Here is an 18,420-nt window from a genome sequence, read left to right as displayed (position 1 = left end):
AAACTTAAAAAAAGAGGAAAATAAACTCATTAGGCAAGAAGGAGGCAGAAGTGCTGAGTATTTCCGGCATTTTCTGTTTTTATTTCAGGTTCCAAGCAACTGCAAGTGTTTTGCTTTTGTGTTGAAATAAAAAAGACGGTTGTTTGTTGGGAGGAATCTGTGTCACTAAGTGGCTCACGCCCATAGCTACATGGAAGGGGAGGTGGCAGAAAGCGTCAATGTGAGTCTCACCTTTGTATTTTGCAAGATTTTCAGCGTCAAACAAACTTCCTCTTCCGTGCAACACCTGCAGCAACACTGACTGAAAATTTGTGAATTTTGGTGGAGGCTTCCACAAAAAAAGACACTTTAGAAAGAAGCAGGTGCTCCAGCAGTAAAAAGACATTTACTCAATGCCACTGGTTTTAAACGTAGACACTGAACGTCATTATCTTACATGGATATAGGGCGCGAGTTGCTGTGCAGGTTGACTAGAGAGACCTGGAGGTATTTGGGCTGGAGAGACCTGGAGGTGTTTGGGCTAGAGAGAACTGGAGGTGTTTGGGCTAGAGAGACCTGGAGGTGTTTGGGCTAGAGAGACCTGGAGGTATTTGGGCTAGAGAGACCTGGAGGTGTTTGGGCTAGAGAGACCTGGAGGTGTTTGGACTAGAGAGAACTGGAGGTGTTTTGACTAGAGAGAACTGGAGGAGTTTGGGCTAGAGAGAACTGGGGGTGCTTTGGCTAGAGAGAACTGGAGGTGCTTTGGCTAGAGAGAACTGGAGGTGCTTTGGCTAGAGAGAACTGGAGGTGCTTTGGCCAGAGGCACCTGGAGGTGCTTTGGCTAGAGGCACCTGGAGGTGCTTGGGCTGGAGGCACCTGGAGGTGTTTGGGCTAGAGGCACCTGGAGGTGCTTGAGCTAGAGAGAATTGGAGCTGTTTGTGCTGGAGAGTTATTTCACTGATGTTGTTATCGCTGGCTAGGCCAGCATTTGTTACCCATTCCTAATTGCCCTTGAGAAAATGATGGTGAGTTGCCATCGGAACAGGAGAGTAGAAGGAGGCCATTCAGCCCTTTGAGTCTGCTTCACTCTTCAATAGGATCATGGCTGATCAGCTTGTTGACTCTACACCACTTTCATGTCTACCACGCCAACCAACACCCCTCCCCACCAAACACTACCCTCCTTTTCCCCCTTTTGCCCTGTACCATAACCGTTGACTCCCTTGTCTTTGGAAAAGCTATCTAACTCTGCCTGGAATATGAATCTTCTGAACCGCTGCAGGCCACATGTTGTGCAGGTACATCCTAAGCTGACGCCAGATGGTCCACCTTTTTGGTGTAGCAGTGAGCGGCTTTGCTCAGCCATTTCAGGGGGTAGTTAAGAGTCAACCCCACTGCTGTGGGCCTGGAGTCACATTTGGCCAGACTGGGCAAGGAGGGAGGATTTCCCCCCATAAGGGGCGTTTGGAAGCATTTGGAGTTTGATGACCATTGATGATCGTTTCATGGTCCCCATTGCATAGACTGGCTTTATAACTACTGGCTCATTAATAGGACTTACATTCTACCAATTGCTTTAGTGTCATTAGAACTTGTGTCCCCAGGGGACTAGCTTGGGCCTCTTATTGGTCTAGTAACCCTACCTCTAGGCCACCACCTCTCCAGAGGAGAAAGAAGGCTAACATGTGACCCTAACGGTGCTTTGCCGAGATGTTCAGAGGTGTTGATAGAGTGTTTTTCGCCCTCTGGAGACTGGTTCAACAGGGAGCGTGGAGTTGAAAAAGTGGCGCAAGCTGATTTGATTAATAATTTAGAAAGGGAGTTGGACAGACACTTGAGGATATGAAAGTTACAGGATTGCAGACAATAAGCAGAATTTAGGACACAATGGAACTGCTCCTTCAAAGAGAGAATTGTGCATGATGGACTGAATGGCCTCTCTCTGTGCTGTCACTTTGTTTGGTTATTTTTCATTCATTTACAGGATGTGGGTGTCACTGGTTAGACCAGCATTTATTGCCCATCCCTAATTGCCCCTGGAGAAGGTGGTGGTGAGCTGCCTTCTTGAACCACTGCAGTCCCTGTTATGTAGGTACACCCACAGTGCTGTTAAGGAGGGATGTCCAGGATTTTGACCCAGCGACAGTGATGGAACGGCCGATATATTTCCAAGTCAGGATTGTGAGTATCTTGGAGGGGAACTTCCAGGCGGTGATGTTCCCATGTGTCTGCTACACTTGTCCTTCCAGATGGTGGTGGTCGTGTCTCTGGAAGGTGCTGTTGAAGGAGCCTTGGTGAGTTCCTGCAGTGCATCTTGTAGATGGTAAACACACTGCTGCTACTGTGCACTGGTGGTGGAGGGAGTGAATATTTGTGGATGTGGTGCCAATCAAGCAGGGCTGCTTTGTCCTGGATGGTGTCGAGCTTCTTGAGTGTTGTGGGAGCTGCACTCATCCAGGCAAGTGGGGAGTATTCTATAACACTCCTAACTTGTGCCTTGTAGATGGTGGACAGGCTTTGGGGAGTCAGGAGGTGAGTTACTCACCGCAGGATTCTCAGCCTCTGACCTGCTCTTGTAGCCACAGTATTAGAGAAATCAGGAAGGTTGTAGTGATTGAATTGAAGAGGAGTTTGTCGTGCTTTAAGATGCACCTGGGAGATGTAGTATAATGAGATGAGTGCTGATTATCAAAATATTGCAAAACAGGAAAATAGGAATTGCTTCATCGGTGTTTATTAAATCATTTTATTTAATTGACCATTGGGTTCACACAGTTAGGAACCAATGCGGTGTGCAAGTATCTAGTTGTTCTCCATTGTGTCCCTGATCCAGGAGATATAGTTGCAGACTTTTGTTTAGACTCCATGGTAATTTCTCTCCGCACAGCCTATTCCCTACGAGACAATTCCTTCCAACTTCCTATTGCAAACCAGGGGACCACCTGTATCGCCCTTTATGTGAGGAGTACAGCATCAGGTCAGAACACAATAATAGCAACTTGCATTTACATAGGACCAGAAACATCATAGAACATCCCAAGCTACTGCACAGCAGCAGTTATCAAAGAATTTGTGACCCCGAGTCACATAAAGGAGATATTAGGGACTGGTGACCAAATCTTGGTTATAGATGGAGGTTTTAAGGAGCGTCTTAAAACAGGAAACAGAGGGAGAGAGAGGTGGAGAGATTAAGGGAGGGAATTCAACAGCTTAAGGCCCCAGGCAGCTGAAGGCACGGCCGTCAATGGTGGAACGATGGGAATCGGGGGATGGTCAAGAGGCTGGAACTGGGGGAGTGCAGAGATCTCAGAGGGTTTTAGGGGCTGGAGGAGGATACAGAGATGGGGAGGGTTGTTGTCGCTGGAGGAGATTATAGAAATAGGGAGGGTTGTAGGGGCAGGAGGAGGTTACAGAGAGAGGGAGGTTTGTACGGGTTGGAGGAGGTTACAGAGATAGGGAGCATAGTAGATGCTGGAGGAGGTTACAGAGATAGGGAGAATTGTCGGGGCTGGAGGAGAATATAGAGATAGGGAGGAGTGTTGGGGCTGGAGGACGTTAGAGAGTTAGGGAGTGATGTAGGGGCTGGAGGAGGTTATAGACATTGTGTTGTAGGGCTTTGAGGAGGTTACAGAAATAGGGAGGGATGTAGAGGCTGGAGGAGGTTACAGAGATAGGGAAGGTTTTCGGGGCTGGAGGAGGATACAGAGAAAATGAGGATTGTAGGGGCTGGAGGACGATGCAGAGATAGGGAGTGATTTAGGGGCAGGAGCAGGTTACAAAGATGGGGTTATAGGAGCTGGAGGAGGTTGCAGAGATAGGGAGGATTTAGGGGCTGGAGGACGTTACAGAAATAGTGAGGGTTTAAGGGTCTGGAGGAGGTTACAGAGATAGGGAGAGTTGTAGGGCTGGAGTAGGTTACAGTGATAGGGAGGGTTGTAGGGGCTGGAGGAGTGTACGGAGATAGGGAGGGTTGTAGGTGCTGGAGGAGTTTACGGAGATAGGGAGGGTTGTAGGGGCTGGAGGAGGTTGGACCTATACCCATTGATGTTTAGAGGAATGAGTGGTGATCTTATTGAAACATAAATGAGTCTGAGGGTTTTGGAAAGGGCGGACACTGAGATGAAGTTTCCTCTTGGACAAATCTAAGGGGCACAGCCTCAATCGAATGGATCTTCTGCTTACGGTGCAGATACATTGTTTCTCTCTGAGGGTCATTATTGTTTGGAATTCTCTACCCCAGAGAGCAGAGGAAGCTGGGTCTTTGAATATTTTCAATGCTGAGATCGATTCTGATTGATGAGAGGGATTCAAGTATTACAGACAATGGGAAAAACCTTGGAATCAAGGCCACAGTCAGGTCATTCAACCTCACTGAATGGTTGAGCAGGTTTGAGGGACTGAATGGTCACCTCTTGCTCCTAATTCTTAAGTTCTCCACTAGGAGAGGGGGAACACCTCCCCAATCCGACACCCTGGAGCTCAGAGTATAAGGCCCCATTTATTAATGCATTTTTTATTCATTCACAGGATGTGGGTATCGCTGGCTGGGCCAGCTATTATTGCCCATCTCTAATTGCCCCTCAGATAGTGGTGGTGAGCTGCCTCCTTGAACCGCTGCAGCGCATGACGTGTAGGTACACCCACAGTGCTGTTAGGGAGGGAGTTCCATTACCCTGGTAACAGTGTTGGGGGAAATAAATACACAGGGGTATCACCCTTGGGGTGTTCAATTTAGACCGTGAGTCAGGGTGAATCCAGTTACTGCTCTGGAAGAATTAGGATTATGTCTCCATATGAATCTTTCTGCATTCAGTGTAACTGGGGAGGTGACAGATTTGGGGAGATTGAACAGAATGGAGAGCAAAATCTCTCGCTGTCCTGTGTTTACCAGCACGTTACATCCTTACCTGACAGCTAACCTTCCCACCCTCCATGAATCCAGCACAGAACATGCTACTCGTGATGCTACCAGGATAAGCCTTCTGGCAGGTGCTCGGAGGCAGCACAGGGACATCGAGGCACTGGAAATCAGCAGGGTACAGAACTGGGAAAGGGAAACATTTCACAAAGTTTACTCAATCTGGGATTGGCTACTAAGCCAGGGATATGCAGTCACATGTGGGGTCACTGTAAAAGACACAACTGACTGTGGGAAGGTACAGAGTGGGGGATCAGGGAGATTGTCTCCCATTAATAAACTGGAGAAATACGGGATCTGGAATAGTTGCCGATTGTATTCCTAAAAACTGCCAAGAGGTATGATGACACAATGGGTCCAAATAGAGAAATCACAGCAATACAATCCAACAAATCACAGACACACACACTGCACTCTGTCAAATCACACACACGCACACACACTGCAATCTGTCAAATCACACACACTTTGCAATCCGTCAAATCACACACATACTGCACTCTGTCACGTCACACACATTGCAATCCGCCAAATCACGCGCACACACACTGCACTCTGTCAAATTACAGGTATGAAGCAGAGTTGGGGTTTCCTCCCAGTGTCCCGAGTTAACATTGCTCTTCCAACTTGCAACAGCCAAAGGCGACATAAAATCTTTACTGAGTCATTTACCTCACTGTTGTCTGCGGTACTTGCCCTGCATCGAATGGTGTACGATGTTTGCAGCATATATGTGAAGCAAGAGTTTGCATTTGTATAGCAACATCCACATCCACCGGACAACCCAAATGTGCATCACAGATAGTGAACCATTTTGTAATGCGTGGTCTCTGTCGGGATGTGGACAATCAAATTTGTTAGTTTGGCAGAGAGTACAATGCCTCAAACAGCCAGTGAGTTTATTGAGCAGACAAGCTGTCCTTTCTGTGAGTTTAGGTAGGATACTGACCAGGAGTCCTGTCCTCTCTGTGAGTTTAGGTGGGATACTGACCAGGAGTCCTGTCCTCTCTGTGAATTTAGGTGCAATACTGACCAGGAGTCCTGTCCTCTATGTGAGTTTAGTTGGGATACTGACCAGGAGTCCTGTCCTCTCTATGAGTTTAGGTGGGATACTGACCAGGAGTCCTGTCCTCTCTGTGAGTTTAGGTGGGATACTGACCAGGAGTCCTGTCCTCTCTGTGAGTTTAGAATTCTTGCTCTAGTTGTACAGGGTTTTGTTGAGTCCACACCTGGAGTAGTGTGTGCAGTTTTGGCAATCTGAAATGAAAACAGTAAGTGCTAGAAATACTCAGCAGATCCAGCAGCATCTGTGGAGAGAAACACATTAACGTTTCGAGTCCATTGAAACTAGGAGCAGGAGAAGGCCATTCGGCCCTTCGAGCCTGATCTGCCATTCATTATGATCCACTCGAGCCTCTTGCACACCCTCATCCCACAAACACATCCTTCAAGATCACGGAGGCTGGACTACAGCGTGCTGCAGTAGTCGAGCTTGAGGTGGATGAGAGTTTCAGCAGTCGATAAGCTGAGGCAGGGTCGGAATGGGGTTATGTTACGGAGGTGGAAATGGGCTGTCTTGGTGATGGAGATGATAGGGGGATGGATGCTCAGCTCAGGGTTAACTGGACAATGAGGGTGTGATTGGTCTGGTCAGATAGTGACCAGGGAGGGGAAGGGGGCGGTATCAATGACTGGGGAACGGAGTTGGTCACGGGGACCAAAGGCAATGGCTTCAGTCGTCCCAACCTTCCCCACACGATGCAAACACAATCTTGGGACGCTCATCTAGAAGCCTGCAAATCTCGAGAACCGAGCTCTCGGTTCGAAACTAAACTCTCCCTTTGACCTTTTAACATCTTTTCACGCAGAGCCCTCGGTACTTGCCCCCGATAGCAGTGAGCAGCGGAGACCACCCATTCGGGGTGGATCAGAGATCCCGCACACATGTGCTTTCCCACGTTGAGAGAGACAATCCAGGGCACTGAGTGCTTCACACACTCGTAACCACCAACAATCTTGTCATTATCGCGAGGGGCAGCAGCTGTGGTACCAAGAGAAGAGATATCACCGTTAAACACTGGAGTAAACAGAGGGACAAGCAGCAGAAACAGAGAGACATGACAGAGGGAGAGACAGAGGGAGAGAGAGAGAGACAGAGAGAGGGAGAGAGACAGCGAGTTAAAGAGACAGAGGCAGGGAACCAGAGAGTGAGAGAGGCACAGACACAAGAGTTAGAGAGACAAAGAAAGAGAGAGACAGGCTGGGAAAGACTTCGAAAGGAGGAGCAGAAAGAGTGACAGGAAACTCGAAAAAGCAATGGGAAAGAAAGGAAGTGGGACACGTTTACCAGCAAAGCCCAGTGACACGGCGAGCAGATGGATCTTCATTGTTGCTTCAGGTTTCACGATGGCTGACTGCAGACAGCAGGGCTGTTTTAGAGGCTGTAGGAGCTCTGCTATCAGAGAATAACACAAACACAAGATTCATTAATGATCACAAGTGGGGCATACGTCCTTGGGAACATGAGGGGCAGGTGTGTGTTTCTCCGTTCTGTTCCCTGGGTTGTTTCAGAGTTCAATCAGGACAGTTCATGAGTGTAAATCTTAGGGTGCGAGACGGTTTACAATTTAGGTAGGTTTAGAACTACAGTTGGGTTAAATAATTTTCCTTTCCCAGACCGTGAAACGAGAGACTTTAACAATAAGAATGGGATCCTTCCATGCACTGTGTGACACTGATTCAGCAAAATTATACTGGGACAAAAAGAGTTAAATTATAAGAATTGATTTCTGGTCTCCTTTTGAGTTATGCTGGTTAACGGGGTGATCGGATTCAGGAATTTTTCACTGATATGAAAGAATTCTCGATAGATAGAAGCTATTTCCTCAGGTTGGTGTTGGGGAAGGGGGGTGTCCAGAACAAGGGGGCAGAATCATAAAATTGGAGCCAGGCTGTTCAGGGGGTGATGTCAGGAAGTACATTCTTCACACAAAGTGGGGTGGATATCTGGAACTCTCCCCACCCACCACACTCCCACAAAAAAGCATTGAGACGCTGATGCGTTTACTGATAATGCATAGCTATGTACATTTATACAGGGTATAGTCCAAGCTAGGCGCAAAATCAATGCTGGCTTCTACACTAGGCTCTGTCCAGCACACAACACTCACCAGACTTGGACCTGTGACTCCTTTCCTTACACTGTGGGCAGGACTGTTCCCAGTCCCACATTAACCCTTGCTGTAGCAGATACCCTTGCACTACATGCTGCCCTATCAGGGGTGCAGTCACTTGGGTATTAAAGCATTTTCCCTCTCAAGTGGACGTACAAATTCCAATGAGTATTTTGAAGCAGAGCAGGGGAGCTCTCCCTTGTATCCTGGACCCTCTCCTCCATACTCTCAGTTTTGAAACTTTCAATTGACCCCTCCCAGCCTCAGTGCTTTTTTGATGGAGTAGGTTGGGAGGGGAGAGTTACAGATTTCCATCCCAAATTGTGTGAAGAATGTGCTTCCCGACATCACCCCCTGAACAGCCTGGCTCCAATTTGAAGATTCTGCCCCCTTGTTCTGGAATCCCCCCTTCCTAACATCACCTCCCCCAAATACCTCCTGAGGAAATAGCTTCTCTCCATCGAGAATTCTTTCATATCAGTGAAAAAGTCCTGAATCCGATCACCCCCTTAACCATCATAACTCAAAAGGAGACCAGAAAACAATGCTTATAATTAAACTCTTTGTGTCCCAGTATAATTTTGCTGAATTAGCAGTGTCACACAGTGCATGGAAGGATCCCATTCTTATTGTTAAAGTCTCTCGTTTCGCAGTCCAGAAAAGGAATAGTTTTTACCCAACTGTAGTTCTAAATCTACCTAAATTGTAAACCGTCTCATGCCCTAAGATTTACACTCATGAATTGTACTTATTGAACTCTGAAACAACCCAGGGAACAGAACTGAGAAACACACACCTGCCCCTCATGTTCCCAAGGACGTATCCCCCACTTGTGATCATTAATGAATCTTGTGTTCGTGTTATTCTCTGAGAGCAGAGCTCCTACAGCCTATAAAACAGCCCTGCTGTCTGCAGTCAGCCATCGTGAAACCTGAAGCAACGATGGAGATCCTTCTGCTTACCGTGTCACTGGGCTTTGCTGGTAAACGTGTCCCACTTCCTTCCTTTCCCATGCCTCTCTCGAGTTTCCTCTCACTCTTTCTGCTCCTCCTCTTGAAGTCTTTCCCAGCCTGTCTCTCCTACTCGCCATCTCTCTTTCTGTCTCTCTGTCTTTCGCTCTCTCTCTGTCTCTCTCTGCAGCTTGTCCCTCCGTTTACTCCAGTGTTTAATGGTGATCTCTCTTCTCTTGGTACCACAGCTGCTGCCCCTCGCAATGATGACAAGATTGTTGGTGGTTACGAGTGTGTGAAACACTCAGTGCCCTGGATTGTCTCTCTCAATGTGGGATGGCACAATTGTGGGGGATCTCTGATCCACCCCGAATGGGTGGTCTCCGCCGCTCACTGCTATTTGAGGCAAGTACTGAGGGCTCTGCGTGAAAAGAGGTTAAAAGGTCAAAGGGAGAGTTTATGCTTAGAACCAAGAGCTTGCTTCTCGAGTTTTGCAGGCTTCTCGATGAGGGTCCCAAGATTGTGTTTGCATCATGTGGGGAAGCTTGGGACCACTGAAGCCATTGCCTTCAGTCCCCGTGACCAACTCCGTTCCCCAGTCATTGATACCGCCCCCTTCCGCTCCCTGGTCACTATCTGACCAGACCATTCTCACCCTCATTGTCCAGTTAACCCTGAGCTGAGCATCCATCCCCCTATCATCTCCATCACCAAGACAGCCCATTTCCACCTCCGTAACATCACCCCACTCCGTCCCTGCCTCAGCTTATCTACTGTTGAAACCCTCATCCACCTCAAGCTCGACTACTCCAGCATGCTGTAGTCCAGCCTCCGTGATCTTGAAGGCTGTTAGTGGGATGAGTGTACGAGAGGCTTGAGTGGAGTGTAAAACAGTGGCACAAAACAGTTGGGCCAAATGACCATTTTCTGTGGTAAATTCTGATTCAATGAAAGCATTCTCGAAAAGACACACTGCACAATGGAATAACAATAGCTGAAATATAATGTGAGGAAGTGTGAGGTTCTTCACTTTTATAAGCAAATTTAGAAAAGTCGAATATCTTGAAACGTAGAAATGTTGATGTTGAAAGAGGCAAGATCCCACTGTTCAAGGAGCACAAAGAAAGCAAACAACATGTTGTCCTTTATTGCAAGGGGATTGGAGTATAGGAATAAACAGGACTTGCTGCAATTGTACAAGGCTTTGCGGAAACAGTATCCATAACACAGCGCGTAGTTCTGGTCCCCAAAACCTCACTGCCCCATATCCAAACTCACAGCAACTCCTGTTCCCTGATGAGCCTCTGTCGCTCTCTGACTAACGTTGGCTCCCAGTCTACAACTCATTAACTCTAAAATTCTCATCCTTGCTTTCAAACCAATGCATGATCACTTGCCCGTTCCCTACATACCCCTCTCCATAACCTATAACCATCCCTACCTCTGGAACCTCCTCCAGCCCCTACAACCCTCCCTATCTCTGTAACCTCCTCCAGTGCCTTCAACCCTCCCTCTATCTGTAACCTGATCCAGTGCCTATAAATCTCCCTATCTCTGTAACCCCCTCCAGCCCCTACAACCTTCCCTATCTCTGTAACCTCCTCCAGTGCCTATGACCCTCCCTATCTCTGTAACCTCCTCCAGCCTCTACATCCCTCCCTATCTATGTAACCTCTAACAGCCTCTACAACCTTCCCTATCTCTGCGATACCCTCCAGCCCCTACAACCCTCCCTGTCTCTACAACCTCCTCGAGCCCCTACACCCCTTCCTATCTCTGTAAGCACCTCCAGCCTCTACAACCCTCCTTATTTCTGTAACCTCCTGCAGCCCCTCCAACCCTCAATATCCCTGTAACCTCCTCCAGCCCCTATAACCCTCCCTGCCTCTGTACACTCCTCCATTTGTGGCCTCTCGAGCAACCTCAGATTTTGCTGACTCCTGTGTGGGATTCAGGAATACAGGGGGAAAGAAAATAACTTTTCCTCCAAAGAGTAGTGGGGAGGAATTATGAGACCCACACACACATACCCCTCCACCCCGAAGACCTTCAGATGATAAACTGTTTGATGTATTGACACTTAATTGGGAGTTAAGTGACTGAGGGATATTCAGAAAGGGCTGTGAACTGGGACCTAACATTTGCCATTGGCAACAAAAATGGAGGATGGGCCCAAGAGGCCTCTCTTCCTGTCTTCCCAAGTGGTCACGAGCCCTTCTCATTGCCCTGTGGAAAACAGACTAGCATTCCCTTTACTGTCATTCCAAGCCCAGGAAGCTGACAGGGAACAGCTGAGCTAGCGCTGCACACCAATGGGCTGAAGCAAGATGGCCACCGGTCAACCACAGTCACGCGCTAAGCTGGTTCTCTATCTTATTCCTAGTCATATGCAGGTGCGTCTGGGGGAGCACGACATCACAGCCAAAGAGGGCACCGAGCAATTCATTCAATCTGCCAGAGTCATCAGACACCCCGGGTTTAACCCCAACACTGTGGACAACGACATCATGCTGATCAAACTGTCCAAACCTGCCACACTCAACGATAACGTGGGGACCATCGACCTGCCAAGCAGCTGTGCCTCTGCCGGGGAATATTGCCTGGTATCCGGCTGGGGAGACACCGAGTCCAACGGTAAGGGGCAGAGAGGGAGATGACTCGACCCGAGTCTCTGTGAGTGCTTGCTGGGGGTGTGTGGGAGGGAGGTCAGGGTTTAGCAATGGGCCGGAAGATGGTGGCAGTGCGTGTTGACCTCCAGCCAAATGCCGCAAGCTGCTTTGCTGTGCACAGAAAGATCCCACAATTAGCTCTGAGGTTCACGGCTGGTCGACCTGCTCTCAGTCGGGTTGGGGTGGTGGGGTGGGGTGGGTGTGGGGTGGGGTGTGGTTGGGGTGGTGGGGTGGGTGTGGGGTAAGGTGGGGTGGGGGAAGGGGTGCTAATGTTGGTCCAGCGAGGGCACCCTGCTCTCCCCCAACCATCCCACAGGTCCTTCCACATCCAGCCGAGATCATGGCCATGGGTTTCGGTTTACCGCCTTGTGGAAGGTGCCAACCAGTCATAGTACGGTGCCCCCTCCGCCCACCCCCTGCCCCCTGTACGCTCCCCCCACACACCCAGACCCCCAAGCCTCCTGCACCCTCACCCCACACAAGCCCCCTCATCACCCTGAAATGTGAGCAGAGATTACGATGCATTGAGGGTTGGAAGCTGTGACATTCTGACCCTGAGATAAGAATTTGAAAAGTGCGTCACTGGCTGTGAGGTGTTGTGAGATGGGCTGAGGTTGTTATGGAAATGCGCGATCGTATATTGGTAGTGAGAATGTGCAGCATCAAATATTTGGACCCCCACGTAGGTGTGGATAAGCTCGCGCGCCCTCTAACCTCTGACCTTTGTTTTGATTTAGTGGTCAGCGGGGACCGGCTGCAGTGCCTGGATGACCCGGTTCTCAGCAATGCCGCTTGTGAAGGTTCATACCTGGGGATGATCACCAACAACATGATGTGCATCGGTTATCTGGATTTCGGGAAGGGTTCTTGCTGGGTACGGGCCCTTGGACAACATGGGACAGCCCAGAGGGATCCCCACTCCCTTTCACGGCGGAGAGGGGGGGTGCGGGGTGGCGGGGATGTGTGGGGTGGGTAACGATGGTAAGAGCAGGGCTCAACTGGATTGCTCCCTGGTAGAGACAGCATTCACAGGATGGACCAAATGGCCCTCGCTCCTCAACTGCGTACTGTAACCTCCTCCAGCCCCTACAACACTCCCTATCTCTGTAACCTCCTCCAGCCCCTACAACGATCCCTATCTCTGTAACCTCCTCCAGCCCCTACAACGATCCCTATCTCTGTATCCTCTTCTAGCCCCGACAACTCTCCCTATCTCTGTAACCTCCTCCAGCTCCTACAACCCAGCCTATACAGGCACTGTATAAATGCAAGGTGAACCGGGGGAAGCTGTGCCATTTCAGCTTGGCCAATATTCGGTGTGGTTGAATGTTTGCGGTGAGCACGCGGGTTTCGAACACTCCTTTAGCGCTGACCTCACCGTGCGGAGCTGCTGATGGATTTGATGTGTTGTTCTTTCACAGGGAGACTCCGGTGGTCCCGCCGTGTGTAATGGAGTGCTCCAGGGCATCGTGTCCTGGGGGTACGGCTGTGCGGTCAGAGGCTACCCCGCAGTCTACACCAAGGTCTGCAATTACGTGTCCTGGATCCAGGACACCATCGCCGCAAACTGAGGTCATCACTTGGCGGGGGAGAGCCCTCCAAGTTAATATGGTGCTGAATAATTCTCTCTCCGCATCCTAGGCCTGACATTTCTGTACCAGCACATGGAAAGAATCAATAAAAAAAATTGCAAAAATACACCACACTTTGTCTTTTCTAGTCTGAGGTACTCCCACCCTCAATGTTCTCCACTACCTTTATCGCATCAACTTGGCTCTGTTCACTTGAGTTTACCAACCGATCAGTTGAAGATGATCAAAGGATTCGATAGGGTCGATAGAGAGGAACTATTTCCTCTGGTGGGGGGGAAAGACTCCAGAACAAGGGGGCAGAATGTTAAAATTCAAGCCAGATGGTTCAGGGGGTGATGTCACTTCTTTACACAAAAATCTGGAATTCTCTCTTCCCACCCCCGTCCCCCAAAACCCCATTTCTCCTGCCCTGCTCAAAGGGCCTGTGGGTGGCGGGTGCCAGCAATGGTAAAGCCATTGAACAGCTAGGGGAAATAGTTGGATTCTGTCTATTGGAGATGGGCATTGCCTGACACTTGTGTGGCGGGTATGTTACTTGCCACTTGTCAGCTCAAGCCTGGATATTGTCCAGGTCTTGCTGCATTTGGTCATGGACTGCTTCAGTATCTGAGGGGTCACGAATGCTGCTGAACATTGTGCACTCATCAGTGAACATCCCCACTTCTGAACTTATGATGGAAGGAAGGTCATTGATGAAGCAGCTGAAGATGGTAGGGCCATGGACACTACCCTGAGGAGCTCCTGCAGTGATGTCCTGGATCCGAGAGACTGACCTCCAACAACCACATCCATCTTCCTTTGTGCTCGGTATGATTCCAACCAGTGGAGAGTTTTCCCCTGTATTCCCAACTGACTCCAGTTTTGCGAGGGCTCCTTGATACCACACTCAGTCAAATGCTGCCTTGATGTCAAGGACAGTCACTCTCGCCTCACCTCAGGATATCAGTTCTTTAGTCCGTGTTTGAACCAAGGCTATTATGAGTTCAGAGGTTGAGTAACCCTGGCGGAACCCAAACTGAGCATCAGTGAGCAGGTAAGAGCTGTTTGGGATTTGTCCTGATTTTAGAGTATAGAACATACCAGGGCATTTTTTCACATTGCCAGGTTGATGCAAGTGTTGTATGGGCCTATACTGCCAAGGGCTTAGGAGAATGTGATTTGAGCTCATTGATACACAAAAAATTCTCAGGGGGTTAAGCAGGGTCGCTGCTGAGAGGTTGTTTCTTCACTGCACCTCCCCCACCGCAGTTCCCTCAAACCAAACCACCGGCCGGAGAATCTCAAATTCGGGAGCAGGCACAGTCTCAGGAATCGTGGACTGAGATGAGGAGAAATTTCTTCAATTGGAGGGTTGTGAATTTTTGGAATTCTCTCCCCTCCACCACCACCACCAACCCCCCCCCACCCCAACCCACCCCACCCCCCCCAACACCCCAACCGCCCCAGAGAGCTGTGGGTGCTCAGTTGTTGAGTCTATTCAACACTTGAGGTCGATAGTATTTTGGACACTAGGGGAGAGGGTGGGAAAGGGGAACTGAGGGAGAAGATTAGCCCTGATCTGACTGAATGGGGAAGGAGGCTTGAGGGGCTGAATGGCCTCTCCTGTTGCAAAGCACTTTGCGAGATGCTGAAGTCAAGAAAGGTGACATAAAAGTCCTTCCCTCTTTCTTGCAGCCCCTATGAGTTTTGGTTAAAATGCTGGTTATAACTGTTAATACAGTTAATATTCATTTTCTGTAGTCCACTGCTATCCAGACCATTATCTTGTGCACTCACAATTTGCTGATCCCTTCCTACTGAGGCTAAACCTGATGCCCAGACAGAAGGTTGAGAGGGACAATCCTACAAACACACATCCTTCAACCTGAAAACTCAAGTTGCAGATTTGACTATTTGTAAGCGCCACTGGACCGGCCTCCCAAATTCCATCCTCCATCAATGTCCGGGGAAACAAAACTCTGTTGGATCCCGTGTCCTAAGGGACACCAAGTTCCACTGTAAACCTACCTCACGGTGCAAACTCCTAGAGCCCCTACAACCCTTCTTATGTCTGTAACCTCCCCCAGCACCTACAACACTCCCTATCTCGGTAACCCCCTCCAGCCCCTACATCAGTTCCCTATCTCTGTAACCTCCTCCAGCCCCTACATCCCTCCCTATCTATGTAACCCCCTCCACCCCCTACAACCCTCCCTATCTCTGTAACCTCTTCCAGCCACTACAACACTCCCTATCTCTGTGACCCTCTCCAGCAACTACAACCCTCGCTATCTCTGTAAACTCCTCCATCCCATACAACCCTCCCTAAATCTGTAAACTCTTCCAGTCCCCACAACCCTCCCTGTCTCTGTAACACCCTCCAGCCCCTACAAACCTCCCTAAATCTGTAACCTCTTCCAGCCCCTACAACTCTCCCTGTCTCTGTAACCTCCTCCATTCCCACAATCCTCCTGCTCTCTGTAACCTCCTCCATCCTTTTCAACCTCCCTATCTCTGAAACCATATCCAGCCCCTATAACCCTCCAAGGTCTCTGCTCTCCTCCAATTCCATCCTCTTGAACATCCCCCAATTCCCATCACTCCATCATTGGCAGCCATGCCTTCGTCTGTCTGGGAACTAAACTCTGGAACTCCCTCCCTAAATCTCTCCTCCTCTCACTCTCTCTGTCTCTCCCCACCTTTAAGACGCTCCTCAAAAAATGAACACTTTTACCAAGCTTTTGATCACCTGTCCCTAAAGTCTCATTATGTGGCTCAAGGTGGAAAAGATGGACATATTGAGTTAGGATACAGGTTGGCCATGATCACTTTGAATGGCAGAACCAGCTTGAGGGGCTGAATGGCCTCCTGCTGTTCCTGTATTCCTGATGATTCATTATGTGGTAATCTCAGTCCAAGGTTATAATATTCCACCAATATCTACCTGGATAGATTAAGGGATTTTTAAAGCCAGTTAAGCATTTGGAGTAGGGAGGAAGATTAATAATCAAATTCTATTATCAGTGACCTTTTATAAGCTCTATCTCAGCTTCCAAAAGCAGAGCCATAAAACAGCATTGGGAGAGAAAGGGATAAAGTGATTCAGGTGATGGGCCAATGTTGTATCAGTTGGACGTAAGAGGGGAAGCTGAATATGCATCCAGGAAAAGTTATGTTGAGGAAAATGAAGTAGGGTAACTCTGTCCTGGATAATGGGATTCAAACTCCCTGAATATGCATCCTTGGGGGTCACACTCCAGTAACTGTGGGTCCTGACCTGTGTGCTTTGCTTTTCTACCTCTTTGAAAACAAGTGCAGCCTCAGACCTTTAGGTCGCTACATCCCTTTAAATTTCCTCTAAAGGGGTCAAAAAACCTGCCTTGCTGCATTGGTCCCACGTTCCTTAATCACCCCCCAAACCCACAACCTCTACCATCTGGAAGGACAAGGGCAGCAGATGCATGGGAATGCCACCACCTGCAAGGCCCTTTCCAAGCTACTCACCATCCTGAATTGGAACTTTATCAGCTGCCCCTTCACTGTCACTGGGTCAAAATCCTGGAACTCTCTCCCTAAGAGCACTGTGGGTGTACCTACACCACAAGGACCGCAGCAGTTCAAGAAGGCGGCACACCACCACCCTCTTATCACTGCTTTTTATGCATAACCTTGAAAGTTCCACAAATGCCTGTCAGACTCACTCTTGAAATTATTTACGAGGGTATATCTTATGGAGAACACATTAATCACCACTTCCCCACTGGTCGAAAAGTCGCTCGGCACCTTGAAATCTTTAAATCAAGCTACCCTGTGCAGCAAGACGGTAAAACCAGTTCTTCCAGCTAGGGGGCGTTATATGACATGACTCCCACCTCTCCAATTTGGCTTTGACCAAGGGTGTATATTTCTTTGTCAAAGTTTCAACCATTAAGAATTTGAAAAGAAGGTTAGAGGTCTCTTTGTCCTAGCAGACTCTGGTCTTTATATAATTCCCTTTTAATTTGGTCTCTACAGACCACAGGGGTCATTAGTGTCTCTTCCGAGATAACGAGATGCAAAGTGCTGCCAGACAGCTTCTATTGGTCAAGGGTCACAGCCCGACATAGCTTCAGTCGTTTGAAAAGGTCATTGTCCAGTTTTAAAAGTTTAGGAAGTAATTACACATAACATATATATGTTTTATAAAATTATAGATTGTGCGGTCTTAGCCCTATTACAAGACCGAAACCAGTTACAGGAAGACTTTCCTGCATTTATATGACGGGACAGGAATTCCTGGATGTTCGATAACCCAGGGTCCACCTTCGCCGACACTAGTAGCCACCTGATCCTATAATAATGAAGTTATTGACTAATCAGAGTGATTAGTCTCTATTGATTAGACCACAGCAAATCCACTCGCGAGTATGGGGAGAAACTCCTCCAGTGATGAAGAGCTTTGTGAAACATTAGAGCTAAACTTCCCTATTTCTCCCGCTTTATGGAATTCCTGGTTCAATGTTCCTTCTCTCATCTCCTGGCGTCGGCGCTGATGATGGGAACCCGTTGTTGCGCTGGACAGCGTTTAAATTCTTCCTTAACCAGGGGTGCAGTGCTGCAGGAGCGCACCTCCTATACCACCTCATGTCACAGTAGGAGCAAGTCTGACTTCAGACTCGCATTAAAGAGGTCGGACACCAGGCGCGATAAGAGAGCGAGGCCTGAGGCTTGATTTGACAGGATTGTGAGTTGAGATTGGTTGATACGGATGGATATTGCCTTAATTCGAGACGCGTGTCTGAGTTGAAGTACAGCGGGGGTTGATTCTTTGGCAGTGGAGTGTGTTTGTTGACTAAGGCTTTACCGTATGGCAGCCACATAGCCAAAAGACAACATTTTGCCAATACACAGGAATACAATTACACAATCAGGATCAACATAGACCTTGAAGTGAGACAGAAGACATATTTTTTACTGTGGGAACTTACTGAGATTTTTTAACCAGAATACGTTACCGGGAGAAGGAAGGATTAATAGCATTCGAGGCACTTTGTGTGCTGCGCAGAGACATCTCCGATTTCCACTTTCCCTCTTGTAATAAGGATGTACAGATCCAATAGGCAGTCGGTGACTCAGGAGTAAATCGTGGCTGGGATTGACATCTCAGTCCTACACAATCCA

General features: G+C 48.6%; 1 protein-coding gene across 2 annotated transcripts; it reads left to right on the top strand.

Moving 5' to 3' along the window:
* Window positions 1-9,012: 9,012 nt before the first annotated feature.
* On the top strand, window positions 9,013-13,260 carry LOC121271035 (trypsin-like). 2 transcript variants are annotated; one of them, XM_041176729.1, is made up of 6 exons: window positions 9,013-9,052; window positions 9,269-9,425; window positions 11,404-11,654; window positions 12,065-12,074; window positions 12,434-12,563; window positions 13,111-13,260. In XM_041176729.1, exons 1-6 carry the CDS (start codon window positions 9,013-9,015, stop codon window positions 13,258-13,260), a joined length of 738 nt encoding a protein of 245 aa, XP_041032663.1. The 2 variants fall into 2 exon arrangements, with proteins under 2 accessions (XP_041032663.1, XP_041032664.1); XM_041176730.1 differs by lacking the exon at window positions 12,065-12,074 and having other exon boundaries at window positions 12,427-12,563.
* The last annotated feature ends 5,160 nt before the right edge of the window (window positions 13,261-18,420 follow it).

This window comes from Carcharodon carcharias, chromosome 29 (genome assembly GCF_017639515.1).
Source record: "Carcharodon carcharias isolate sCarCar2 chromosome 29, sCarCar2.pri, whole genome shotgun sequence".
In the NCBI taxonomy this organism is placed as follows: domain Eukaryota; kingdom Metazoa; phylum Chordata; class Chondrichthyes; order Lamniformes; family Lamnidae; genus Carcharodon; species Carcharodon carcharias.
This window is presented reverse-complemented; position numbering and strand designations above follow the sequence as displayed.